This window comes from Rissa tridactyla, chromosome 2 (assembly GCF_028500815.1).
Source record: "Rissa tridactyla isolate bRisTri1 chromosome 2, bRisTri1.patW.cur.20221130, whole genome shotgun sequence".
NCBI classification, from domain to species: domain Eukaryota; kingdom Metazoa; phylum Chordata; class Aves; order Charadriiformes; family Laridae; genus Rissa; species Rissa tridactyla.
This window is the reverse complement of record NC_071467.1, coordinates 152942644-152969820: the sequence shown is the minus strand read 5'-3', so window position 1 is coordinate 152969820 and position 27177 is coordinate 152942644. Positions and strand designations below refer to the sequence as shown.

Below are 27177 nucleotides of genomic sequence, written 5' to 3'. Positions count from 1 at the left end.
TGAACATTACAAAGTCTTTGCCACTGTAAAATTGCTTGTTAAAGACAGTCTTGGAAGAGACTCTATTGACTTCACATTTCTACAGCTGTTTCTGCAAGTTTCTCAGGTGGTGTCTATTAAACCAAGGATTTATACCTCTTTCATCCTCTCAATATGTTCCCAGCAGCTCTTATGATCATCTAGAAAGTACAGAAGCAGCAGGTTAATGGAAATTTTCAACATTTTCCAATAATAAATTTGATGATCTATGGCCACAAAAACGTGGAGTGTGCTCAGTCATGAGTTGTAAACTGTTTACTCCAGTTTTATTTCATTTCTGCCTTTCTGAACTCCTGCAATCTGCCTTTATTCCCCACAAGTGAACACTGGGGATATGACAAAATATTATAACATGGTAGGTGTGCCTGTTCCCTACTTTAACAGGCAGATGTACTGTTTCTCATCTAGAATTCAGATCCTCATCTATATTATTAGTTCAGATAAGTCAGGCGGGTAGTGGTAATGAAATGAACATCTAAGCTTAGAACTATCTGTATGTCAACGGATGGACTGCTCGAGCTTGTGAGTGTCCCAAAGCTTTCCAAAACTGCAATTAATAGAAAAAGTTCTATGGATTTCAGTGAAATGGGACCAGATGTTCATGGGACCAAACTAATATAAGTGCACTCCTCCATTTTCTTCACCGGAAACTGCTAACTAGAATGCAGAGGGGTAGGGGATGCCATTCTCACCTTACCCTTGACTTAACTGGGCAATAATTTCACCCTTGATGTTTTAAGAAAGTCATTAATTCTTAACTGTGTACCTACTGAACCTCAGATAGCTTTGCCATTTTTACCAGGTTTGAAGTTATTAAAGTTACTAATACTGTTACTAAGGGAACAAGAGTTGATGTTGTATGCTACAAAGCTTACGTGAACTTCATGTCTTCAGTACTGTGTACAAATGCAGAAAAAGAAAAAAAGCAAGCTGCTTTTTTGCGCCCTGCCTTCCTGTCCTCCAAACGCTGCCTTCACTTTGCAGTTAATTTGAATTGTTTCACCATTTTTACCCAAAAGAAATATGTTGTCAGGCCACACTGAACGTTCAGTGAACTGTGCAAACTCCATTGTCTTCAGTGAAACCCATGAAAAAACGTGAGTGCTATCTGTAAAACCCTTTTGACTTGTGACAGCTTTGAGCGGAGATTGCTCAACAGTTCCCTCGATGCCGATGTTACTGATGATGCGCCCGCTCTGTGCTGGTTCTGGTGCGTTACCAGGGACCCAAAGGACCATGAAGACGGTTTCGTCTGCCTGCGATGGCCCTCCCCAAACACCAGGAGAAAGCTTTCTGTTTCTATCAGCGGACATTCCCTCTGGTTCAACGCCTTGCTTTCCACGTACTCACGCATGTGAGGAAGAACGGCAGCATCTTCCCGTCCATCCCCAGACTGCACCAACCGGGAGCGGGGGGCGAGGGTTTTGCGGGGCTCCTTGTGTCGGTTCGACGCCGTGTGTGCGGCCAGGGGGCCCCGGCAGGGCACAGCGAGGCGCAGCGCCGCAACCACCGGGGGCTCGGTCCAGGCACCCACGGGGCTGGTTCCGGCTACCCCCGGGACTTGGTCCGGGACACCGTCCCGGGCTCTGTGCAGGCAATCCCCCGGGACCTCAGTCGGGCCACCCCCACCTAGCCCGGCTCCGACCGAGCGGCGGGCGGGTCGCGCTGCCGCCGTGCACGCTCCCCGGCAGGGCCGGCCGCCTCCCCTCCCAGCCCCGTGCGCGCTGCCCGGCGCCCCGCGGAGCCGTCCGGCTGCCCCCGCCCCGCTGCACCGCCCCGCGCCTCCGGAGCGGGGAGGCAGCGCCGCCGCTGCCCCGCCCGCCGCCGCTGCGCGCCGGGGCAGGCGCCGAGCAGGTGGCCGCAGGCAGCGGGCAGCGCCGCGGCATGTGAGCGGCCCCCGGCTCGCCGCTCGGCCGCGCTCCCCCGGGAAGGTAGCACCGGCCCCCCCCCACACCTTCCCCTGCCCTCCCCTCGCCGGGCCGGCCGCGGAGGCAGGGCGCCCGCAGCGGCAGCCCGGCGGCGGCCGGGGGCTGAGCGCCGCGCCCCGCCGGGGGGCGGCCGTGGCGGAGGGCGGAGAGGAGGAGGAGGAGGAAGGCTGCGCGGGGCCGGAGGGACGCGGGAGCCCCCCCGGCCGCCCAGGATGAAAGTCACCGTGTGCTTCGGGAGGACGCGGGTGGTCGTGCCCTGCGGGGACGGGAACATGAAAGTTTTCAGCCTGATCCAGCAAGCGGTGACCCGGTACAAGAAGGCGATCGCCAAGGTGAGGGGCGCGGGGAGCGGCGCCCGCGATCAATATGGCGCTTCCCGGAGCGGGGAGGGAAGCGAGGGGGGGAAAAGTCCGGGCTGCCCTGCCGGGGCGAAGGGAGCGGGGCCCGGGGCGGACGGCGGCGGCGGAGCCCTCCTGGAAGCCCGTGCCCGGCGCCGCCGAGGGGAGCCCGGGTGGGGGGGGCAGCGGGACGGGGAGGGGGGCGGCCCCTCCGCGGCGGCCAGCGCGGCTCCCCGCGGGCGCCTGGCGGGCCTCGGCCCTTTGTTCGCTGGTGCCTGGCGGCGAGGTGGTGGCCCCCGGGGGGTGTCGGTGTAGGGGTGAGGGGGGGGGGCGCCCGAGCCCGGCCGGGAAAGAGGTGCGGGGGCCGGCGGTGCCGGCTCTGCCCCGGGGCGGGCGCGCGGGCGGCGGGGCCGAGTCGCCGCGGGCCGGGCGGGAGTCGCCGCGGAGGGCTGGAAATCCAGCCCCAGGCTTCCCGGCCCTCCAGGCCCGGCGGCGGGAGGGAGCGGGGGGAACACGCCGAAGGGGCGTCCGCCGGCGCCCCGCGGGCTGCCCCCCCCAGCGCCGGAGCCGGGCTCGGGGGGGGCCCGCAGCGTCGCGGCCGCCCGCGCAGCCTCCGCGCCCGCCCCGCTGCCGGGGGTGTGGGGGGAGGCTCCGCCCGGGCGGGAGGCACCGGCGGGGCGCCGGGAGCGACGGCCCGGCCCGGCCCGGCCCGCGGCGGGGCTGGTCCCCGGTGCCGCCCGCGCTCCCGCGGCCCCATGTTGAAATCCCTGGCTGTGGGTGCGCAGGCGGCTGGCTGCACACTTGGCTTTCCCTCCATAGGCGATTTGTTGGGCTTTGGTTTTTTTCCTTTCCTCCTTTTTTTATCCCCCCCCCCCGCCTCTGCACTTTCTTCTTGTTGTTGTAAACTTCTTTTTAATCAACTGGTTTGCTGGGACAATGTGGCTGTCGTGGGCTGAGGACTCCAGCAGCACTCTTCCCCTTCCCTCTACCTGATCCATCCCAGCAGCCCAGCTTGCTTTTTTCTCTTTGGCCCCTTCTGACACACTTTATGCTCCCGAACCTGGAAGTTTTGTGTCGGCAAGTGCTGACTGCCAGGCTCTCTGAAACCTGCAGCAGAAGGAATAGCGTGAACAGTGTATTGATTGGTTTGAAGTGATTCCCAGGAACGTTTTTAAGATCAGTTTTCTCAGAATTCCAATTCTGTGAGTGGAAAAGTAACATGAGCTACCTGTTACCTCCCCACTTGATTCCCGAAGAACATGGTTTTGCAGAGGACAAAAGCGTTTCTGTGTATTTTTATTATTCCTCTTGTAACACGATTGTGATTCTGGCTGGAAAAAGGGTAAAATGATTCACTAGGATATGGCCCTGACTGCCTATCAGCTGTTATTTATATTTATATAATGCATATAGTCATCTACCTGCACATAGGAAACGGTGGCCAAAAGCGTCTTTCTCATTACAGTAAACCAGTGGGCAGTAAAATGTGTCACTTGCGGGGGGGGGGGTGGTGGTGTCACTGAGTGCCTCATCCAGCCATTCAGATGAGAAGTATTTGCAAAATTCATTTGTTAGTGTTACAACATTGATAAAATTAATTATTTTGATGTGTTGTGTTCCCAAACTGTGGCCCTGAGTAACTGGTGTGGCACTGGGCTGCGTCCTGGTTTCCTACTGTTAAATTGCATTAAGGGGTGGCAATTCTGTTCTGCAGTGTAATGTTAAGCCTGGAAGTGATTGCAGCAATGAGCACAGGAGAAACACACACCAGTCTCCAGGAAAAGGTGACTGCAAATGGTGTGGGTTTGTTCAGGAAAGAAGTGACCCACCTGCGGAAACATGAAAAATTGAAAATGTAACTCTTCTTCAGACTTGCTAAAAAGTTTGCAGAGGTGCAGCCGGGCTTTCACTGGCCCCTAGTCCCTAGAGCTCCTGATCTTGAGTTTAAAATGACACAGTGGTTTTATTTATTAGTATTTATATGGTGGTTATGCTGTATGCCACTGGTATGGACTTGAGGTAGCCGTAATTACTGAGATTGTTTCTATTTTATGGAAATACTGTGGTTGAAAACACGGTAGCAGAGTCCACAGGCTTTCTCTGAGTGTTTTATACAGGCACTGTCAAACCTTGCTTTTAACTTAAATTCGCTGAAGATTCTCTGCGGTGATGTTTAGGTAGTAAGGAGGTGGATCCTCAGTGTCTAAGTAAGTGTATAGTGCTGTTTGCTGTGGTCGCTGTAGAGTAACATAGTAATTTTACGGTTTCAGTGGCAGACTTTCATAGATGACTGTCTGTTTATAGCAGTTAGGTTGTTTTTTTTTTTCTATGCTAGTGTAGCAAGTCAGGAAATTGTCATTTCAGAAAGAAACAAGGGAGGGGACAAAGTAATTCCTAAACTGAGAGGACAAAAGTATATGTGCACATATGAACATATGACCTGGCAGCTGGTATCAAGCTGACACCAAAATCTACTTCACCACCACTGTGCTGTTATGGCAAAAAGCTTATCTGGTGGAAGGTTATTCAAAATATTTGAATTAAGTTTATGGTTTTCATACTTACAGGAAAACCAGAATTTCTCATCCTGCAAATATGTGTGTGTCCGCTGTATGCAACGGTTCCTTCAGGAGAACTGCTCGAAGGCTCTGAGCACCGAGCTGTCAGCCCTTCTCGGATTCCCTCCCGCTTTGTCATGGTTTCCAGGTTGTGATTAGGAATAAGCTATCTGCGCGGCGAGCGCTTCCGACCCACCCCTGCAGTCGTGGCGAGGCAGCCTGGCATGGCGCTGGAGGAGTGCCAGGAGCCTGTAACTGCACATTTTGGACCTCAGCTTGAATTTTTCTGACTTAGTATTATTTAGGTTGAGTAGGTGTGGTGAGAATGAAAAAATACTTAGGGGAAACAATCCAGATAATAGCAAGGTTCTCCACTCTGTAAAATTTTAAGGCTTAAAAAGCATATAGATAACACACGTAGTTATGGCAGTTAGTTCTGGGTGCAATTGTCTTTGATTAGGATTTGTAAATGTCAAAAAACTCATTATGGATTAACACTGCTGTCAATACTAAACCTTTAAGTGTGGAATAAGTTATTACTATGACACGCTGTGCTTGAAGGTTGGTCTGTGCAGGAAATCTTTCTGTTCCTTTGCCATTATTCCAAAAGAAGCTTTGGGTTTGAAATGTGACCTTTTTTTTCTGCAAATTGTGTTTGTGGTGAACAACCAAGCGAAACCAAGGTTTGAAAAGTCCACCTTGTCCAGGGCAACTGGAGCCGGGAAAAATTGATCCCACTTATTGAGCCCTTGTTTGCATGGTGGCACACTGGTGATGCTCTGGCTATGTGGCCAGACCGGCGCAGCCTCCGTCACCATTTCTGAGTTAAAGGAGCACAGTTTGGGCAATGGGCCTCAGAAATGGTGTGTTTTCCAAACCCTGCGTGTTGGGGGCTTTGCAGGTTGTGTGTTGGTGTAGTTCTGCTCATGGCTTCCTAGCAATTAATTTAACGATAAAAAAGCGCTGGGTGGAAAGAGGGATTTTAAGGAGGGGAACTCAGCCACACCTGACTGGTTTAACATTACTGGTAAGAGATGGTGGGCAGCTGAGATCAAACATGTTTATCAAATGGTTGACTATGGCCTTGTTTTAAAATATGGAAAATTAAAACTAAAAATGATGTATCAGGTAACCTTTTGTCAAAAAAATGATACTCATACTGTAGCTTTGGTTTGATCTAGTCGTAGCCAGAGACGTTTCTGACTTTTTTTGATGACTTCCGACTCTCACCATAATCTTTGCGTGCTTTGAGTTTTTTGGTATGTCGTAAGCATTTCACCTTTTATGTTCTTTTTCTTGCAAATATAAATAAGTATGCATAAGTAATGGGTACATATAATATTTTTTTTTTAAATTTTAGCATTACTGTGTTGTCTTTGCATGAGATAAATGAGCGAGGTAAACAAGAATATGAAATAGGAATTAACAGATTTACAGGAGTTGTTTAGTCTCATGTTCAGTCCCCACAGGAGTCGTTCATCTCTTTGTGATAGTTCAGTCTGATATCCTGCATATCACGAACTTGTAGTGATGTTCCTAGACCTTGTGTATAACCCTGATTTTCTAGTTAAAATAAGTAAATTAACAGTTTTCCTGCTGAATCAAAAAGATTTTAGGAGGACTCTTTTGAGACACCTTTCCCCTCCCTCTCACCAAGTGCTGTGGGAGATGAAGTGTTCGGGGGTTTGGATGTTGTATGGAACAATGCCTGAATTGTTAATTTAAAGACTGTGGTACGTTAATATTTGTGAAAAGACATTGTAGTCTGCTCTTTGATAGTGTTTGAAGGCGGTTGCTGATAAGAGAGCAGAACCGGGTGAAAGTTGGCTGTGTAAGCAAATGTAACAGGTGTCAAATGACCATATTCTCACTTAATTTGTTTATAGGAAGCTCCGGCCACCCAGAGCTTAAAGCTCCAACGCTTTGGTAGGTCTGACATTCATCAGCAGGGAAGTGTGAGAGAGAGGCAAAGGTTGTAGTCTCGGTGAATATGTTCAGGTTTTTTTTCCCAGTTTTTTTTTTTTTTTTTGTTCTCCCAGTGCCAGCTAACTGGGATTTCTTGGATTATTTGCTTAAAAGTCAGCTCCCAGACAGCAGGTTGTCTTCAGGTACACAACGGTGACTCTGATGCTTTTTATGTTCTGCAGAGCAAACAGTTTCACAGCTGCTCAGGAGTTTGTCACTGGGGCATCATTTATAGGTCCTGATACACAGGGGTGGGTTGGTATGAAAATCTGCTGATTTTACTTGGATTTTGTATTGGTTTGGGCATATTCCCCGCTTGAGTCTGGTGGCTGGGTTTTGGACACAGGCTTGGCTGGCTCCTCCACAGTGCCAATGCAGAGACCCCTTCAGAATCGTAATGAAAATGCTTGTGGGCAGTGGTGCCTAAATGTAGCATAAAGAAGATTTAAATTTTTTTTTTTTTTGAATCAGGTTTTGTTTTGATATCTGCGTGAATCTTGAGCCTGTTTTAAGTAGAAAGAAGTCTTATGGACTGTTTTCGGAATGTGCAGGAATCTTCTCCACCCCAAAAAGGAACCATAAACCTCCCAAATCCCCCTCACCCCTGCTGCTCAGTTGACTTGTCAGTTTACTGGTAGCTGACCCCACCAGGATGAAGTCTCTGGGCTCTGTGTTTAGTATTGTCTGGGCAGTATTTCAATGATTTACCCGAGCTCAGCCAGGGGAGCCCATATTCCCTGGGGCTGCCGGTACTTTTCTCAAGCCGGCTGTTGACCTCTTTGCTGATGCTGAGCTCCCAGCAGTGGCAGTGAAACCCAGCTGCCTGGCAATGTCACCCTGCTGCGGTGTGCTGAAAGCAATGAACAGCAGCGGAGAGCTGCTAATTTAAGGAAGGAAAGTACTAAAATGGGTCACGGTCGCTTTGTGTTTAGAAAGCTGTTGTGTGATGCTGCAGGTTTGGGAGTTGATGGTGGAAACGCAAGGCTACGCCTTGGATATAGTGACTTAATTCCCTTCACTCATTACAGAAAACTTACTTTTAACCACTTCTCACCAGCTCCCTCTGTGTTTTCAGCTGAGTGAGTGTTTTCCTGTCATTCTGCGCCTCTGTGCACAGGTGACTCACACGTTTCAGGGTGAAGGTGGGAATGAACCTTTGGATGGAGCATGGCAGTGGCCGCAGAGGTCCCCTGTACTTTGGTTTGCTGTTCAGCAGCACTGTGCCCGAGGGGACCTGTGGCTCGGGAGGTGGGGACCTGCAGGAGCTGTGCTGTGCCCTGGGCAGGGCTTTGCTGCGGCCTCTTTCTGCCATGTCTTGCTGGTGTTCAGCCATCCGTGGTACGGAGGAGGAGGCTTCTTTTTGGGAGGCCTGAGAGCCACGCTGGGGCTGTATCCCTGTTATCTCAGCAAGCAGGGTAAATGCTTTTCGAATTACCCAAGGCTAATATGGAGGAAGACTGGATTCTGTAATGCTTATTAAGGGGTGTATAAGAAGTGGACAGCATGCGAGTTCTTCAGCTTTGAAGGTGTTTTTCAGTAGAGGGTATGTGTGGTACTGCTGTGGTTGGCTGATGCGCACAGTCCCTATCTTTAGCTGGATGGGACACATCATTGCTTTCGGTTTGGCATTATGTGGTTTCTCAGTATTTCAGCGTTACTTAACGGTGATCGAAGTTAAGTGTTTGTGGAAGAGTGGCTTGAGAGTGATTTCTCTCTGAGCAAACGCGGTGCTTGGCTGCTGTGAGCAATTCCTGTAGCTCTGAGGGGACAATTGCGGAGGAGCCTGTGAAGGTGCTCAGCGCGTCAGGAGAACAGGTCCTGCAGGCAATTTGGGGTTTAGGGAGTTGCCAGCCTTTTTTCTCCTGGGCGATAGCCTTCCACCAGTGGAAGACCATCTGATTCTCATAGCTTTTTACACTTAAACTTCAGTTAGAACGGTCACAGATGTTTTAGTTCTGGTATAAAAACACCACTGGAAGTAACACTTTCTCAGTTGTACCAGACTATGACATATTTTGGTCGTGGCACATTTAATCTGGTAAAATAAGATGGAGTAAATGGGGGAGAAACACTGGTGATGCTAGTTATACAGAATACGGTTCATGTACCTTTAAAACAATTTCCTGGTTCTTCAAAGGGAAATAAACCTTTTCATCCAAATATAAATTGGATGGATAAAACATGCAACAATGCTGAACCGATGCTTATGTGTATTGAAAATAAAGTGGAATTCTTCTAACATCAATCCAGAGTATAGCACAGGTGTTCTCACTCAGAAATATTTTGTGAGCAGTAAGAAAATAAAAAGTGGAGCAAAAAGTATTAAAAAATTCTGCAAGATACTCTAGGGCATCTGGGCTTTTTTCCCCCCTCCCTTCCTTTTTAATATACATTATATATTTTCCTTGTTTCTTTGAGGTCATTTTACTGTAATGCTCAGCAGGTCTGGTACTGGAAGATAGATAAAAAACCACCAAAAAACCAAACTGCCTTTGAGCTAAGTTACATAATCCGGTGGTGCTGTTTAGAAAAAATGAGAAAGAAAAAAGAATACAGCAGCGCAGATGTACTTAATACTTGTCAAAATGACTAATATTGACAGTCAAAGAGAAATAAGTCAAATTCTAAATTGAGGAAAAAATATTTTTAAATTAACAGTGATCACTTTTTGTTTCTGAGATAATCACATTAATTTTACTTGTTACAGTCCTTTAGCGTTATCAGTTTTTTTCCTACTGGTAGCCTTAGTTATTTTCTCAAATTGGTTCCTGATATTTGTTACATCAGAAATAATTTTAGTAACTATTTTGTTGCATTATTTGCTGTTGCTCTTTTTAAATCAGGTAGAGGGTACATGACAGTAACTTATTTTGTACTTAGCTTTCTTCTTGTAAAGTGATACACATTAATAACCTATTTAGTCTCAAACAAAAGGAGAAATGTATCCCTACTAAAAGCTCTCAGACTGCATCCTACACGCTATGTCTCAGGGCTGGGATCTCCAGTGGAGGGGTAATAAAGAGTAAATAAAAGCCAAGTGTATTTCGGTGCGAGGGGGTGCGACTCCTGCTGCCCAGGAGCAGGGATGAGCATCCGACGCAGCTGGGCCCTGGGATGCTGCTGTGGTCCTGCCAGGCACCGAGCTCTGGGGCTGGAGCAAGTTGCCTGGTGTCGCCTCCTGGATCATTGTGTCTCCAGCTTGTCAGGACTTCTGTGGTAACTGAGACAGGGCTGGCAGAAGGGAAATGACTGTGGAGGAGGAAATAAGGATGGGGTGTCCTTGGAGACCAGCGAAAGGAAACGCTTTTTCGGTACTAATAAATGGATGTAACTCCTGGTGCCTTTTCTTTCACATGAGAGGGAAACAGGAGTTTGCATGAAGCAACACAGTAATGGAGTAAATTAAGTACTGACAAATATAAAGAGCTGAAGATGGGAAGAAGCTGGTTAACTTGGTGCCCTGGAGGTGAGCGGTCAATTTAGGAAGAGGATGAAAAGTTGACTTCAGTGTTACAACAGATGTTACCTAAAAGGCTTTCTTTTAAAAAAGAAACCTTTTTTTGGAATTTATTATAGGAAGCTTCTCTTTTTGGGCAATAAGCTTAGTGAAAGTAGTGAATATCTGATTTGTTAGGGAAAAGAGACACTGTTTTGGAAAAGCGATGTCACATTTTTGGACATACTTTCCACATTCTCTCACGCTCAGCCTGCTGCTGATGCAGCGAGATTTTGAATCCTTTGCAGGAGGAGCGAGCTGGTACGTTGTTAGCAGTTTTCTTTTTAAGTGGCCACATTTATAGGATTTTTGTTCCGGGTATGCATGTCTTTACAGACTCAGAATGGCAATTTCAAATGTTTTTGGTGTTCATGTTGTATTACTAATAGGAGGAAAAAAAAAGTTACGTGGGTATAAAATGTTTTAAATGGAGATAGGACTTTTGGGAGTGCCTGTATGTTTGTGTGTGCACCCACTTAGGTGTTTTCGTTTGTTTGAAGAAATGTAGCCACACTTACTAAATGAAAAAGTAGTTTCACCTTACTCCATCTATTTTGCATGTGCTTTCAAAGTTGTTGAGTTACTCTATCTTCCCCCTAGGCAAAGGCCACATAATGTTTTTTTCTTCTCTGTTAAATGTCAGAAGCAATATCCTACTTGTGAGAAACTTGCAGAGATACACCTTTTTGTGCATATAATGAGAAGAATGACTTTGTTCCAAGTTCTTGGAGTCCTTCTGAACAGGAAGGAACAGGAGCAGAGTTTCATGAAATACAGAAAAAAAAAGTACTTCTAGGGATGCTGGAGTGTCTCTGAGACCAAGTAGCCTGAAAGTTTTGTTGTTATAACAACTTAAACGACAGTTTAAAAAAAAAAAATAAATTGGAAGCTTCAGAACCTTTAGCTTCTTTAATAAACCGCTAAGTGGAATAACAAGGCTTGATTTAATTTGGTCTCTCCAAGAACCTGTTGTACCAAGCGTTATTTGCATTTTTTTAAGTGCGCATTTGTTTGTGCTGTCAGTTTTTTCCCCTCTGCCTTCCTGTGAAGAGTGCTTGCCCGCAGCTGCGAGCGCTGGGAAAGCGGCCAGCTACCAAGTACCAAAAGAAGAAGAATTCAGGCATCTGGGCTGCGGTGGCCAGCCTGCAGTGGCCAGCCGTTCCTGGTGAACGAGCCTCTGGCTTCAGCGCTGCGTGTGGCCTATGAAGAGGGAAAGGATTTTATCCCCCCTTGAATTTGGCTCTGTCTTTTGGCAGTACGAGGCTGGTGGAAGGCCTCAGCACAAGAGACTCCTCTGCTGTCCTCACTCAGTCAAGAGTCCTGTCTTCTGGGCATGGTGCAACTTCAGAGCATCGTTTCCAAACCCTATATTGAACGTTTTTTCTGGCGTTAAGCATACTAGTTTGAGAAGATAGGTTTGATGTTTTCTGCCCTCACTGAGTTTCCTTAACAGCAGCTTTTATTGCTTTTTTCAGTTTTTATTCATATGAAAAATAGCACAAATAAATGTGGTCTGTAATCATTCTGGAAAATTTGAAGTCTGAACTAAGAAATTGCAAGAAAAATTGGACTGGGTGAAGTAAGAGCTTTTAAATTTGGAGTTGTCTGTTAGCGTAGGCTCTGTGTTACAAAACAGCCAGTGGACATGGTTTTAAATGTTTATAACTGTGTGTATGCAAAATATTTGAATTATAGAATGGCTTGGATTGGAAGGGATCCTAAAGATCATCTAGTTCCAACCCCCCTGCCCTGGGCAGGGACACCTCCCACTAGACCAGGCTGCTCAAAGCCCCATCCAGCCTTGAAGACTTCCAGGGATGGGGCATCCACACCTTCTCTGGGCAACCTGTGCCAGTGCCTCACCACCCTCAGAATAAAGACTTTCTTCCTAATATCTAATCTAAATTTCCCCTCTTTCAGTGTAAGACCATTACCCCTCATCCTGTCGCTCCCCTCCCTGTGTATGTCTAAGTACTGCCATTTGTTTAAAGAGAAAACCTACATTTTATAGAATTAGCTAAACTAGTCTAAAAAGCAAATGTTATACTCTGTATGTAAAACAGTGTATTTAACTTGTGGTTATATTGGGCAATGGAGTCGTCTCAGCCCATGCACAGCAGTCACTCAAGAACATAATGCTTTGGTAAACTAAAACCAGATGTTAATATGCGTGAAATGTTATTGTAATCAGTGTCTTATAAATCTCTCCTTTATTAGTATAGTTGTTTGAAGTAAATTCCTGATGACCTTTTGGTTGCTTTGGTGTGTTGTTAGAAAATAGCTATTGTTAGCTTAAAGCCCCCCTGCTAAGTTATAAGCCACAGATAATGAGTATCCAGTATTGTATCTTTGGGGTTTATAAAATATTTAGCTGAAAAGGCTCCTGGTCCTCACCTTGTCTCTGTGGAGGTATGAAGTTTCCTTTGCTGGTGAAATTCCCTAGCTGGGGAACTAAAGCAGCAGCAGAGGGGAGCTAGCTTGTACGAAAAGCTAATTTGTGCCTAGTTAAATATTCTTTTGATATTTGAATATGAAGTAATTAGCTTGAAGGTACTGCTGTTTACCTTTTAGGATTTGGAGGAGTCTAAACAAGCTGATGAAGAGAACTGTGTCATAAATCTACTTTTGAGATATTTTTTGAGGATTGTATATTTCAGATGGAGACTAAATCTGCTTTTTGTGGTGTTATTTTACTGGTGGCCAGTGACTGGTGGGAGAAGTGCTGGGCCAAGTGGTTAAGGAAAGGTTTGGGCAGTGGTCTGGTGTCTTCCTGCAGGTGTATGGGGTGATCAGATAGACCCATGTGGGAATCCCCTTTCTAAAAATGCTCTCAAGGTGGCTGCGTAATTGCTTACATGTGGTTGCTGCTCTTCTGACTTTTAAAAAAATATGTTGTTCAGTATTTACCATAGCCATCTACTGTACTTGAGCCCAATTTTTAGGAAACGGTTTATTTTGTTCTAAATTACTTCCATTTCCTAATTCAGTACTTGCTTGGTCTCATAGTGGAACAAAATGAAAAGGGGATTTTTTTTTTCTGTGTTTTATGTGAAAGTTATTAAACTATTTTAACTCTGTAAATCATAATAGCTAATTTTGTGAAATACATGTGCTGCTTTACGGGTGATCTGTTTCCCTTTATTAGACCCTGTATGATGTCTGTGATGAGACAGTGTGTAAAGACTGCTCTAACTCTAGCTGCCTTCGCGAGTTGCTTCTGCTTGAGTGTGCCAGTGTTCTCTTGCCTTCTGAAAGGCTTTGTTTCCAAAGGCTGGTGGATGCCAAAGACATTGAGAATAGAGATCCATTTTAAGACACAATGAGTACACATTTTTTCTTGATCACTTTTGGAGATTGAAGTTGTGTGTGATACTGAAATGAAAAAGAAAAAATAATAGTTTTTCTGTAAGTAATTAATGTTTTACAGGGATGTTGTTATTAATCCAGAGTAGCTGCTTTTTCAAAAAAGTGTGTTGTTTCTTTCTGAACTCCAGTGCGGAGCGTAAGAATTCACATTGTGTTTTGTGTTATTCTGCGGTGTAAGCTACAAGCTGGGATAGGGGGCAGAGATCTGAAATCAGTTTATAATAACCAGCCCTTTGCAGCCTGCCTTTCACCTGATGTGCTACTCAGGAAGCTGGCCTTTGGTAAAGACCACATGGCTTCAGATTTGTGAACTGGGCCTAGATGCAATAAATAGGAGTGTCCGTTTTTGCAATTGCAAACTGTGTCTTTCTTAGCATCAACAGCAAATGGGAGTCAGCCCGGTGCTGCTCACCTGCCTGCTTTGCAGCGCATGGAGAGCTGTGAAACCAAACACTGAGCTCAAAGATGCCAGTATTTATCTATTTTAATGTTGTAGCTCCCCTTTTACTCCCTCTGAATAAGTAGTCCTCAAAATCCAATGTGATATGTAAAGCAAAGTTGTGCAGTCCTCCCCCCCCAACTCTTGCATCCTTAGATACAGTTTGTTCTGCATCGTCACACCTGCTGCCAGCCCCCGTCAGAGAGCAGATTGCAGCCCTGCAATTAAGTGCTCCTAACATCTGTTGGTGGTATGCCAGCAGCAGGACAAGGCTTTTAGCTTCGATCGGCTCTGCCGGTTTGGGAATGTTGTTAAATAGAGAAGGGAGAAACAAAATATCAGAGTCATTTTGAAAGAAATGTAAAGTAAATACGCAGAAGGAAAAAGTGGAACTGATACAGTTTACCACTTCAATTTCTTCTTTAAAGCACGGATTTCAATGCATATTATGCTCAGTATAGGAGAACTCCACTAATTAAAACTAGATATGTGTTTTATTACTTCTTAAGCCACTTTAATGGTGATGATACTATTTAACAAGCACTTCATATCACTTTTCAAGTAATGTGTACTAGGATAGGACCTGTCCATTTGGGAAGCTTTTGGAAATCGGGTGATAAAATCCACTTGAAATTCAGATGTTCAAAAGCATGGAGACTTTTCCTCTTTACTTCTGCTGTTGCCCAGGTCATTGGACTTGATTTTCCGGTGCTGTATCCAGGCTCGCCGCCGCCAAGCTGTGCTTGCTCTGTGCCATACAGGCACCAGCTCTGTTACCGCAAGGTGAGCGGAGGCTCTGATTTGCAGCGTGGTTGGGCTGCCATGGCATGCTCTTCTCTAGTAGATTAACAGTTTTTATAGCTTGCTGTCATTATAGGATGAACTACTTCAAATTGCCTTTATCTTTAACATGGAGGTAAGATTATGCATGCAGGTTGTACAAGTTGTTAGTGAAGACGTGTGTCTGTACACAGTTAAAAGATTCACTAACTCACCTGTAATTCAGAAATCAGAATGTCTTCAGAGAAGTTTAATGTAACTTCAGTAATATATTGTAAAAAATTAATGAGAGGTACTTTTTTCATGACAACTCTTCCTTACTCCATTTTAACAAGTTTCCAAATGCACAGGAACGTGAGGTGTGGAAAGAGTTGTATGTAGAAATGAATAGAGACAAGAAATGCTGTGGTTAGGATTTAAGGAAACGTTTGCAGTGTGTTTCAGTTCCTTTCAGAAGCATTGGCTGAATCCTGTGGTGAAATACAAGAACTATCTAGTTAGTTTTGCTTCACTGATGCTGTGATTTGAGAAGGGAAATGAATCTGTCAATGCTCTGCTTTTTCAGGTGTGAAATAGGGGCGCAGAGTAGGAGCGGGCTCCTTTTAATCACTGCTCTCCCAGTGCAGCCCTGCATAAACTGGGAAGCCCTGTAGGTTTATTCTAAGTACAGATGATGGAGAACAGGAGCGCTCACCTGGGAACAGCATTGTGTGTTCCTGTGGCTCATTCTCTGTGAGGACCTTGTTAACTGCATTTCACAACAGCATGATGTTAATTGCAGCGAGCGGGCGTTGCATAAAGTTCTTCTGTGGTTTTTCTCTGCATCTTTGTGTTACCTTAGGAAAGAGAAAAGTACTTTGCTGTACCGGTGCAAAGCTGCGACGCACCCATCAGTTATAACAGCTAGGAGCTGCTGGAGCTGGGAGTTGAGCTAAGAGCTCAACTAGGAGCAAGGTGATGGCTCTCAGTGCCTTCTCCTCTTAATTTGGTAACTTCCTTCTGTGCTTCACCACCTTGTCCCTTCAAAAACCAAATCCACAAACAAACGCCATAGCGTGAGTTTGGCAAGTACATAATTGTCCCCATGGAGCCCGTGGAGAAGGGAGGCACAGGAGGTCGCTGGCTGGTCCAGGACCACACAAGCAGTTCGGCACCGAGCTGGAAACAGAAGTGCCGACTTGCTGACTCCTTAACCACAAGACTATCTTTCCCCTCTAGTAAGGATGTGGTAAAACATCGCTGTATTTAATCCTTCTGCTCTCCTGTAGCTCAGCCTCTGTATGAAAAGACACGCCACGCTTCACCAAGCTGAAAAGGGAATATTTTGTGGTAATGGGCTGTTGAAAAGAAAGTCTCTTCCTCTTAGAAAAGTGTGGACTCCGTCATCTTAAAGTGCTTCATAATTCCTGTTTCTTATGTAATTTTTTGCAATTTACTCATGCTGTGGTTGAAACTTTTATACGGTAATCTGTACTTGGCAGTAAGGATGTTGGTTCCAATATTGCATACTTGCTTAAATGTTTATAACAGAATGGAAGCAAGGAAATGCTGATGTTTGACTTTAGTACAGCTATCTGAAGTGATTTATGAATAGTGGTGTTTGTTTTTTTTTTTTTAAAGCTAAGTAATACACTGAAGCCAGAAGGAGATCTATCAGTGATGTATTTGGCTCAAATATGAGAAATTTAGAGAAGGGAGAGTATTGATCCATGCTAGTGGAATTTAAATCTGTGTCCCCTCCCTCCATTAAAATGCTGTAATCTTCTTCTAATAGAGAAGTGTTGTAAGAAAGATAGTCATGGGCAAAAAAAGTCTGTGGTAGTCAGTAAGCGCTCTAATAGTGTTCAGCTGATGCTGGTAAGAAAGAGTTGTCTGCATGTGTACACATTCGTTTTAGATTGATGGGGTTAATTGCCTTGGTCTCAACTTTGCTTGTAGACTACTGTGCTCCTGACGCTGATTTAAAAGGAACTCAATCTACCAAAACTTTTTAATCCCTTCTGCATGCAGTGCTGAAGAAAGCATGTTTTCCCCTTGTAGGTGTAAGCTTTCATGACTATAATGTCATGTTCAGGATCTCTATATTAGGGATAAGAAAACATGCAGAGCTGCAGTGGGGCTGGAGAGAGCAAACAGGAGAGTGTTTGCTGTAGTACATATTAAGTAATAATAATACTAAGCCCTGAAAATTGGGATATTGCAAATTATTCCACCCCTAACCAGCTTTTTAAATGATTGCTTTGAGTTTGGTAAGCGGTGATTTATTCTTTTGTGTTTTAAAAAACATGCTACAGCACAACTGCAGTTTATTATTACTGCTTTTGTTGAAGCCTTCAGGTTCTGTTAACAGCTGTCATAGTCGTCATGTTATCTCCAGCGTTTTGCAAAAATGCAGCTGGTGGACTATGCAAATGGAAGCATTTGCTAAATAATTTTAGATGACATTATAACCATTGTTCATCCTTTGCCTCTAGATTTTGTATTTTCAAGTGACTCTGGAGGCCTTTGACAAGCACATGGTTATTAGGCATGAGGACATACAATGCAAAGTAATTTCTTGAAACTGGATAGCCCGAGAGATTTCAACAGAACCTAGTAACAAATATTTCTAATGATTTACATGCATTATTTTGTGTCTCTTCCTTGTTGTGGCATATTCCTCTTACTCTAGACATCCCTCTTCATTAGAAAGCCCATGAGAAAATAAAAGCTGCTTGTATTTACAATTAACCATCCTGAAGTTAACAGCAAAGATGCTTTTTTTTCCTTTGCTGCCTCTGGAAGCTGAGCTATTTCTGACCTGTTGAGTGGCATCACTGTTCCTGGCTTTTTCATCAAAACTAGTTCTGTTCTACTAGTTCCTAGCTATTTTTTCTGGTGCGGTTTTTGATTCTTGCAATTATGTTGCACGACAACGTCCCCCTTCCTTGTATGCACTATATGCACATTGAGAACTCTTGTTTAGAAGGTTTCCTGGTCCTCGTGCATTACTGAGTTACACAGGGATGCTATGGAAAGAAATCAGAGAGAAAGTAGTACCTCTGTTGTGGTTGTTGCTTCATCTGCTGTGTCCTGCAGTGGAGGAAAGGAGGAGATGATCTGCAGGTGCTTATAGATAGTGTATAAACTTCTCTTCCTTTACTCTGCCACAAATATATATATATATATATATATATTTTTTTTTTTTTAGCCTGTCTTTTAGATTGTCTTTGGACTACTTTTTTGCTCTCTTAAACTCGGGCTATTCGCTGTACCAGAACAGTAATCAAAGAATTCTGTACTGTCCTATTAATCTTGCATCCTGATTACATGAGCTGTTCCTTAAGGCATGCAATAACAAAACAAAAGGGGTGGCTGGTGTACGGGAATGATTACAGCAGCGTGCTTTCTGTCCGGGCTCTGTCATGCTCTTACGTGCCGCGCTGTTCTCATACGCCTGAACTCGCCGTGTGAGGAAATTGCAGCCGGATGGATTTTTCAGCTACCAGCAGTACTGTCATGGGAATGTCCATGCAAATGCTACTGAGTCAGGAGTTTTAACAAAAAGTTGAGTTTTATTGAAAGCAATTGAACTGCAATGGATGGTGATGAATGAATGCGTGGTGGTAGGTCTCTGCCAGTTCAGATGTTCCTTATTTTCTGTTTGCCCTGTAGTTCCCAAGTGTTTCCAAATGGAGATTCTTCTGATAATGACTTAAAAGGATATTTCTGTGTCTGTTCTGTCCCAGGATATATTTATATTGAATTTTCACACCATTAAACAACTTTAAATTCTTTTGTGTGTTTTTTAACGGCTAGTAAAACTTTTCTTCATGTAAACACTTTTACTGATGTTAAGAGGAAGTATAGTCAGCATTTCATCAGCAACAGACAGAAAATGCGTTGGATGAGCTTATTGCCAAGCAAGCTGGATATAGAAATCAATATTAGGAAAAAAACCCAACAAATTATCAATGTGAGGGAGAGGAAATGATTTAGTTAAAAATGTAAGTAGGTAATTGTCTGTATTATATAACTATATACTTTTCACTGAAGTCCAGAGCCTATAAAATCAGGTATGTTCACTGATTTACAGGTTGCTCAAACATGACTGCGATCTGAGTCAACTGAACTTCTTGCATAAGAGAAACCAGCACATCCTGAGGATCAGAAACACTGAAGGACACTCCTTTTTTTGAATCTTATGTTTCCAGATGGAAATGGAAATATTCTCATTTTTCTCCCTCTCCTCCTTGCCCCCTCTCCTTCCCTGGCATTGATTGTAGCTGTGGAGCTAGCAAGGGTAGACTGTCTGCTTTCACAAACCAGCCATACTTCCATACAATTGTGCTATTTGCTCGCTGCTTTATCAGTCCAGGGCAAACTGTTCAATCTATTTTTTTTAACAGCACCTCCTTTTTATTACACTTGTACAGAGCACGGGCTTGGTTGTTAACATTCAGCTGGATTGTGTACAAAAAAACAAATGGGAGTCATCCCAGCTCTGTCAGGCATTGAAATGCCTTATCTGCTTTTCTGTTTTAAAAAGCCAATACATATCTCATCTGCAAAGAATAAAAACTTTGCAAACATCCTACAGTTTGTGCTGTGTGAATGAATTGAGAAAATAGTCTGTTACGTGTCTGGAATTTGATATTTACATATCGAATGTGAAAGGCAGAGCATCTGAAAGAGAAAACAAAACCACTTGTTTGCGTCTTGGGATGAGCATATATGGAACCAGTCCGCTACAGGGGAATGATTGCTCTGTTGTGGCGTGTTACGTGTCACATTTGGTTAGAAACTTGGTAGAAACACCCTGAAATTAGCAGAATTGTGTCTGGGCAGTAAAGCTGTCAAATTCTGGAACTAAACTCTTAACAGTATACGTTTAGCATTATATGACTTGCAATTTTCTGCAGGCAGCAGCCCTGCAGCTGCATTCACATTGTCATGAAATCTGTGGAGTGCAACCCCCCAGCATGAGCAGAGGTGGCCTTGATCCCAAGGGTGTCCCTGCGTGGTTCCCAGCTCTGAGCAGGGCTGGTGCTTTGGGTATGGCTGGATCACTGGGGATTACTGGTGTGCAGAGGCAGCAGGCAATGGGGGTGGGAAGGAGAGACAGAAGGATGTATTTGTACTAAGCCGTTACATGGACTGTCCGTGTCTTTAAGCCTGCTCTTCAGAGGTGGTGAATGTCACTGATGTCACTTGCTTGCGTCACTGCAGTAATACCTGTAGAAAGAGGTGCTACATGGGTGATTGTGACATCAAAGGTCGGAGGGGACCTTATGCTTTGTTAGCCTGACCATGTGTCATTACCTTTCCTGGAGTCCCTGTGGGGTGACCTGAGTGAGCGACAGCCCCTCCGCATTGCCTGTCAAAGATACTCCCTAGAGGTGGCTCTGCTGTGGTTTGAAGGACCTCTACTGAAGTTGAAGCCAACGCATTTCTAGGTAGATGCCCTGGTGAGTGATTTTCTTGCTACTGAGAACATGCAGTGTTATTTCCAGTTTGTCTTCAGCCTTGTATTAGGTCTTGTGTTGAAAGCAGCGTGGTGGGTGTTTGGTCTTCAGGAGTGGATTCTGTTTGAATTTTTCTGGTGGCACTGCAGGTCCCCATGAATCAGTGTCTTCTGCGCCTATGGATGCTTGCAGGTTCTGCGATAATGTTCAGCCTTCCTCTTCTGGATAAATAATTTAAACCAAGTATCATCAATATGGAAAACTGAAGAGAAAAAGGGTAATGCAGTAAGACACTACATTTGATCTTGCAATGGCTTCCCTTCAGATGCAGTCTCACTATCTCTATTTGGGCTCTGGATAATCACAGGGTTGAATTTCATTGGATTTCAGTTACAGGAACAGAGTCCGTAATTAAGGAGTAAAGTAAATGGTCCTGAGGGTCAGCTTACTGATGTTTTGAGGAGTGATTTAAGTGATTCTGTTTAATTGTTGTTTAAGGGCTGACCTTTTATGGGCTTTTATTATTACAATTTTTTTTTTAGTGGCCACTCTTTCACCTGCACACATAAAGGCTCTACTGAAATAGAGTTTTGTTGCTGTCTTACCCAGGACCAATTTAGGTTTTGTTCTTAAAAATCGCCGAAGTTTCTAGAATGTGTTTGGAGTGGCCCACTGAAACGTGTATGAATGCTTTCCCATGATGGAGAGGCTCCATATGAGTGCCGTGTCTCATCAGAGTGGAGGAGTGGTGGTGCATGGAAATGCTCAGTTATTCAGAAGTCTGGCTGCCCCACTGTAACAGGTTGGGTTGAGCATGCAGTTTGGTTTGGGGGTGAATTGGTGCTACTGGCGTCAGCTGCCGTGGATAGCCTGCTTCCCTTCGTAGGCGAGGGCTGAGATTTCAGCCTTCCTGCTGGTCTGGCTGATGTGGTCCCAGTGAGATGGCTGCTCCAGTTGCTGATGAATCGCATGAGTGTAAGGATCCACTGAACACCTGTGTCATAGAATCATAGAATGGTTTGGGTTGGAAGGGACCTTAAAGATCATCTAGTTCCAACCCCCCTGCCGTGGGCAGAGACACCTCCCACTAGACCAGGTTGCTCAAAGCCCCATCCAGCCTGGCCTTGAACACCTCCAGGGATGGGGCATCCACAGCTCCTCTGGGCAGCCTGTTCCACAGCCTCACCACCCTCACAGTAAAGAATTTCTTCCTAATATCCAATCTAAATTTACCCTTTTTCAGTGTAAAATTGTTACCCCTCATCCTATCGCTCCATTCCCTCATAGAGTCCCTCCCCATCTCTCCTGTAGGCCCTCTGGCGTTGACCACGCCATGCGGCTTGGTGTCATCGGCAAACTTGCTGAGGGTGCACTCAATCCCATTGTCCGTGTCACCGACAAAGATGTTAAACAGCACTGGTCCCAGTACTGACCTCTGAGGAACGCCACTTGTCACTGGTTTCCACTTGGACATTGAGCCATTGACTGCAACCCTTGAGTGCGGCCATCTAGCCAGTTCCTTATCCACCAAGTGGTCCATCCATCAAAGCCATGCCTTTCCAATTTAGAGACCAGGATGTCATGCGGGACAGTGTCAAATGCTTTTCATAACTCCAGGTAGATGACATCTGTTGCTCTCCCCTTATCTACTGTCGCTTTAGTACCATTGTAGAAGGCCACCAAATTTGTCAGGCGTGACTTGCCCTTGGTGAAGCCGTGTTGGCTGTCACCAGTCACCTCCGTATTTTCCATGTGTCTTAGCAGAGATTCCAGGAGAATCTGCTCCATGATCTTGTCAGGCAGAGAGGTGAGACTGACTGGTCTGTAGTTCCCTTGGTCTTTCTTCTTTCCTTTTTTGAAAATGGGAGTTATGTTACCATTTTCCAGTCAGTGGGAACTTCACCAGACTACCACGATTTTTCAGATATAATGGAAAGTGGTTTAGCAACTTCATCCGCCAGCTCCCTCAGGACCCGTGGATGGATTTCATAAGGTCCCATAGACTTACGTACCTTCAGGTTCCTTAGGTGGTCTTGAACCTGATCTTCTCCTATAGTGGGCAGTTCTTCATTCTCATAGCCCATTTTTGCCTTCTGCAGCTTGGTGGTGTGGTCAGAGCCCTTGCTGGTGAAGACCGAGGCAAAAAAGTCATTTGCTACCTCAGCCTTTTCCATATCCTGGATGACCAGGTCTCCTGTTTACTTCTGGAGAGGATCTTCCCATGTCTTCCCTTTATCTCTGACATGCTTACAGAGATTTTTCTTGTTGTCCTTGATGTCCCTGGGCAGATTTAATTCTATCTGGGCTTTAGCTTGCATAATCTGGTTCCTGGACACTCGGATTCCTCTCTGTATTCTTCCCAGTCTTTCTGTCCTTCCTTCCACTCTCTGTAGGCCGCCTTTTTGCTTTTGAGCTTGTCCGGGAGCTCCTTGTTCATCCATGCAGGCACCTTGGCTTTTTTGCCTGACTACTTCTAGGCACTTCTTTCTAGAGAAAGAAATACGCAGTGATGTAAGCCAGTAATTTTTCTTCTAAATTTTATTTCCTGCAGTTTTGCTGAATCGCTATTCATGCTCATGAGCAATGCACATACTTTCTGCAGTATCTCTGCTTTCGCAGCTTTGTGCCTACAAATGTTAAAACATCTCTTTCAGAGAAGCCTGTTCACTGGTGAATGGAGTCAGCGATTCAGATGGCTGTTTGCAAGGGAAAAGGAAAAACCAGAAAATCTGAGCACGATTTTGTGGTGTACGGCAATCAGCTTTCACACAAGAAATGAAGCTTTTTTAGCATTCACAAGCATTGGTGTCTCTAGGCCCTCCCAAAGGTGCAACACTTGCTGCTTTAGCGACACGCACCTCTTGTGCAAGTGGGACAGGGAATGGAGCCAGCTGGCCCCGAGTTCAGGGTGAGAGATCTAAGAAATCACAGGTCTTGTTAACTCCATACGGTCAAGAGTCAATGCAATGGTTACTTTAGCACATTTATCCATTTTATATTTTAGATTTAGGATCATGAGCAGCAAGTTCTTGAGATTTGCATTCGTGTAGCCGTGTGTATTGACAGCGGTCCTTCAGTACTGAGTGTCTGTATCTCATTGACTGGAAGCCACCTCAGATACACGAGTTGCCCTCACTCATTTGCTGCACAGAAGTAGTGGCATATCTCATGCTCCTTACTGGATATATATTCCCTGCCCCCGCTATGATTTAGTTGTCCAGTTGTAGCAGTAAACGTGGTTCTGAAGACTGAAAAAAATCTTTGTTTTAACATGGGACATCTTGTGTTTCCTGGACTGAGTCTTGTTAGAGAACATCCAGATTCCTCCTACTATTGCTATTTCACAAAACTAATATTCATCCCCCCCAAAGTCAGTATTTTTAATAGTTTTAATAGTACAACCCCCCCAAAATTTACGATCTTGTGATATCTCTTTGTATTTAATGAAATGATGCCAGACTCCTAGTGAGTCCTCTGAACTTACGTAATGTAAAACGTGAATCATTGTGAGAGAAACCAAACCCAGTATCATCGCTGAGGGTAAACGCGCTGCTGGTTAAAGGTGTATCTTTGCAATCGGAAGCCAGCAATAAATGAAATAGCGAATCAGCTAGCACAATAACTGAGTCTGGCAGCCAGCTCTGTTCGGGTGAGGAAATAGGTGGGTGTGCGGACTCTGAGCACAACCGGGCTGTGTTGAAGCTGCAGGCGTGTGTTGAGAGAACAGGTTGAACTTACATGCTCACACCGAGGTGGGAGTGTGTAACCAAGGCATCTGTGAGAAGAAAGAAAAAAAGTCACGTTGCCTCCAACAGGGAGAATAAATATGCTGAATTTTTCATTGAAAAGACTCGCACTTGTCAGGTTTTAGCCATTGCGAGTGTTTGCCACTATTAGGTCTAACGTCAGAGCGTGTGAGAGCTGTTGCACATCACTAGATGTACACGCTGCCATCACCAAAATCCTTACGTTTGTTTTCATTTCATATTCCATACTGAGAATTAAAACACATTTTGGAAGAGTTACCCAGCTTGGTCTGTGCAACTGTCAGCTTCTCTTGGGCAGTTCAAGATACTTTTGTAGCACAGTTTCTTATATTAAATGCTGCTGCTGTACACAGGGACTCTGCACAAAGCTCTGATTGCAGCTCTTTTTCTTCTTGGTGTTACAAATTGATATCCTCATGCCGAGATAGGTTATCTTCACCTTCCTCAGCCCAGCCAAGTCTGATGTGGAGAGCAGAGTTCATGTAGCCTAATGGTTAATCTGCAAGGTTGGTGTCTACAGCTGGTCTGGGCACCACAGGCTCTGTTTAGGGGTGGTGCAGAGAAATACATCATTTTGACATGTGATTCACCTTGTTCTGAAGTAGCCATGTGAAATAGCTCAGATTTTAGAGTCTGGGAGCTGGCTGCGGCATGCCTGCAGTTACTTAGGGCTCACACACTTCCAGTGCCAACTGTCGGGGTTGCTTTAGCGGATCCCATCCATTACGTATGTCCTCTTGTCACAGGTCCCCTTTTACATGAGTGTATGGTCTTGCTAAGTGGCTGCTTGCTATGTGTAAAAGTAAGCATATGCATGGAAAAAACCCCAGCTCCCCAGAAATCTCTGCTGCTAGCTCATTACGTAGCCCTAGGTAGGTTGCACTTATTCTTTACTTTGGATAAAAGCGTTTGTGCCTTGCAGGATGGCGTGAGGGCTGGACGACCTCTGTATAAGATTGTATTTCTCATCTCATTGCTGAAGTACAGACTTCTCTGTACTCTGGGGAGTACTCAACACTGTGGAGCTGAACCACGTTGAGAAATCTTCTTTGCGTCTGTTGTTGGGAGGAGGGTTGAGGACTCCACGGCTCCTCCCACTTGAGACATTTACTCTTATTTTGTCAATAATTTGACTTTTTTTTTTTTTAAGGTCACCCCCTTATGAATCAAAATGTTTAGAAAAATCATATATATTTTTCTAAATAACCTCAGATAAACTTTCCAAACCCAACAAATGTTGGTTCAGGTTTAAAAAAGAGCATAATAACCAGTTCATGTCTATCATAACTTTTTTTCTCTTTGCTGCTTCCTAGTTGGACAAAATTTAACACTATCTTTGTTACAAATGGTAGAGGAAATAATTTAAAATTACTTATTTCAACCAAATAATGCAGTGGACTGAAAAGTGTTTCAAGATCTGCATCCCTGCTCTTTCCACAACTTTGAAACCAGAGAGCCGAGTGGTGACAGGATGGAGGCAAATGGGTTTTACACATGCCTTACTCTTACGTATGACACGTGAGGAATAAAGATTGAGCGCCCTGGAAAAAGTGGAAGAGAAGTGCCAGGGTTGTATGAGCGCTTCTGCATAGTGAAAAGTGGTGTCGATCAGATCCGCAGGCGTGTTGCAGCAGATCTAGAAGCTGTTTGAAAAGAAATCAGGGCAGTTGTTCTTTCTAATGTAAACATTTTGTAACTCTAATTAAAAGGTGTAAGAAGAAAACAGTTGTTCTTGGAAGTAGGGAGCTGTTATATAGTGTTTTGGGGGAAGCAAACTGTATTGTTTTGCAATTTATATAATGTAATTTAAAAACTAAAGTTGTTCTTAGTGGAATGCCCTTATGGATGTAGTCAGTGTCAGGTAACCCTAATCTACAGATAACCCGTTACAAAGAAAGGCAGGTCTGTAAAGTTGCAAGCTGTTACTTGCATTGGTTTGAAGTAAAGTTGAAGCTAACAGCTTGTCAGTATTGGTACATTTGGTAGTAAAACTTCTTACAGTTCTTTATAAGAGTTTAAGGAGGAAATCTTTCATTGTATCCGCAATGACTTGGCGTAAATACTGTCACACACAGTCAAGTTGTCACCGTATGTTGAATTCAAGAGTACTGGGAGGTGAAATACTCATTTGGCAGTCTTGAAGTTTCCAGTTCAGGATGGACAGGCATTGGGAGTTTTGTACCACTGTTAGTTTTTTTTCTTGAAGTGAGATTTTTGTAATCCCTATTGTTATAGTGTTTATTGCTTGCCGTTGCTCAGCAAAATACTGAGAAGTGTTTCAGGGCTGCAAACCTGTCCCTTTCCAAGCCTGCACTTTACCACTGAAACAGAGCTGCGTAAGTTACAGAGTCTGGAAGATGAAAATACATTTCTGTTTGTTGCTTTGTAAGCCATGTCTTCATTTATGTGAGCAATGAAAAACTCTAGTGCAACCTGGTGCTTGTTAACCTACCGATCATAAAATCCTTTAGAAAGCCTTTTTTTTTTTTAAATTTTTTTTTATTTTTTAATTAAGAAACCCCCCACAAACCCCACCTTCTTTCTCAAGGCTGGGTATTGGTGTCTCTATTGGGGAGTTTTCTCTTTGGTTCTGCACTGTTGCTCACCATAATCCTTCATAATCCCCCCCTGTGTATCACTGGATTATTATTATTATTATTTTTCTCAGCATGGGTTTTACCCAGTGTCTTTCCCAACGGGATTTAAGTGTGTGTTTGAGTTAGCAGATGAAGTGTGTGCACTGGCGGGCACTGAGCACCTGGGAACACGGCTGATATTTTAAAACAATTCTGTTCCTCAGTGCAAACAGTCCCTGTGATCTTTACCTTTCTTCCTCAATTTCCATTTGACTTTGTAATTCTGCTCTGTCCTAGTGAACACTGATGTTTATAGTGGCATGTACTGTTACTATAATCAGTAAATATATACATGAATTACTGAAATTCAGGTATAGTATTGTTATTGTGAAGCCAGAGGACCTGCTTGTGTGATGCTGACAGCATGGGTTTTTGAACTCGGAGCTGTTTGTATCCTTAAAAAAAGTGTTTTGTAGCTGGG

General features: G+C 44.6%; 1 protein-coding gene across 14 annotated transcripts in view; it reads left to right on the top strand.

Moving 5' to 3' along the window:
• Positions 1-1883: 1883 nt before the first annotated feature.
• The window catches only part of PARD3 (par-3 family cell polarity regulator), a 466403-nt gene continuing 441109 nt past the window's right edge, over positions 1884-27177 (top strand). For all 14 annotated transcript variants that reach the window (XM_054191470.1, XM_054191469.1, XM_054191468.1 and 11 more), the window contains exon 1: positions 1884-2299. In XM_054191470.1, coding sequence (XP_054047445.1) covers positions 2180-2299 — 120 coding nt within the window. In that variant the 5' untranslated portion in view covers positions 1884-2179. The remainder of the gene's footprint in view (positions 2300-27177) is intronic.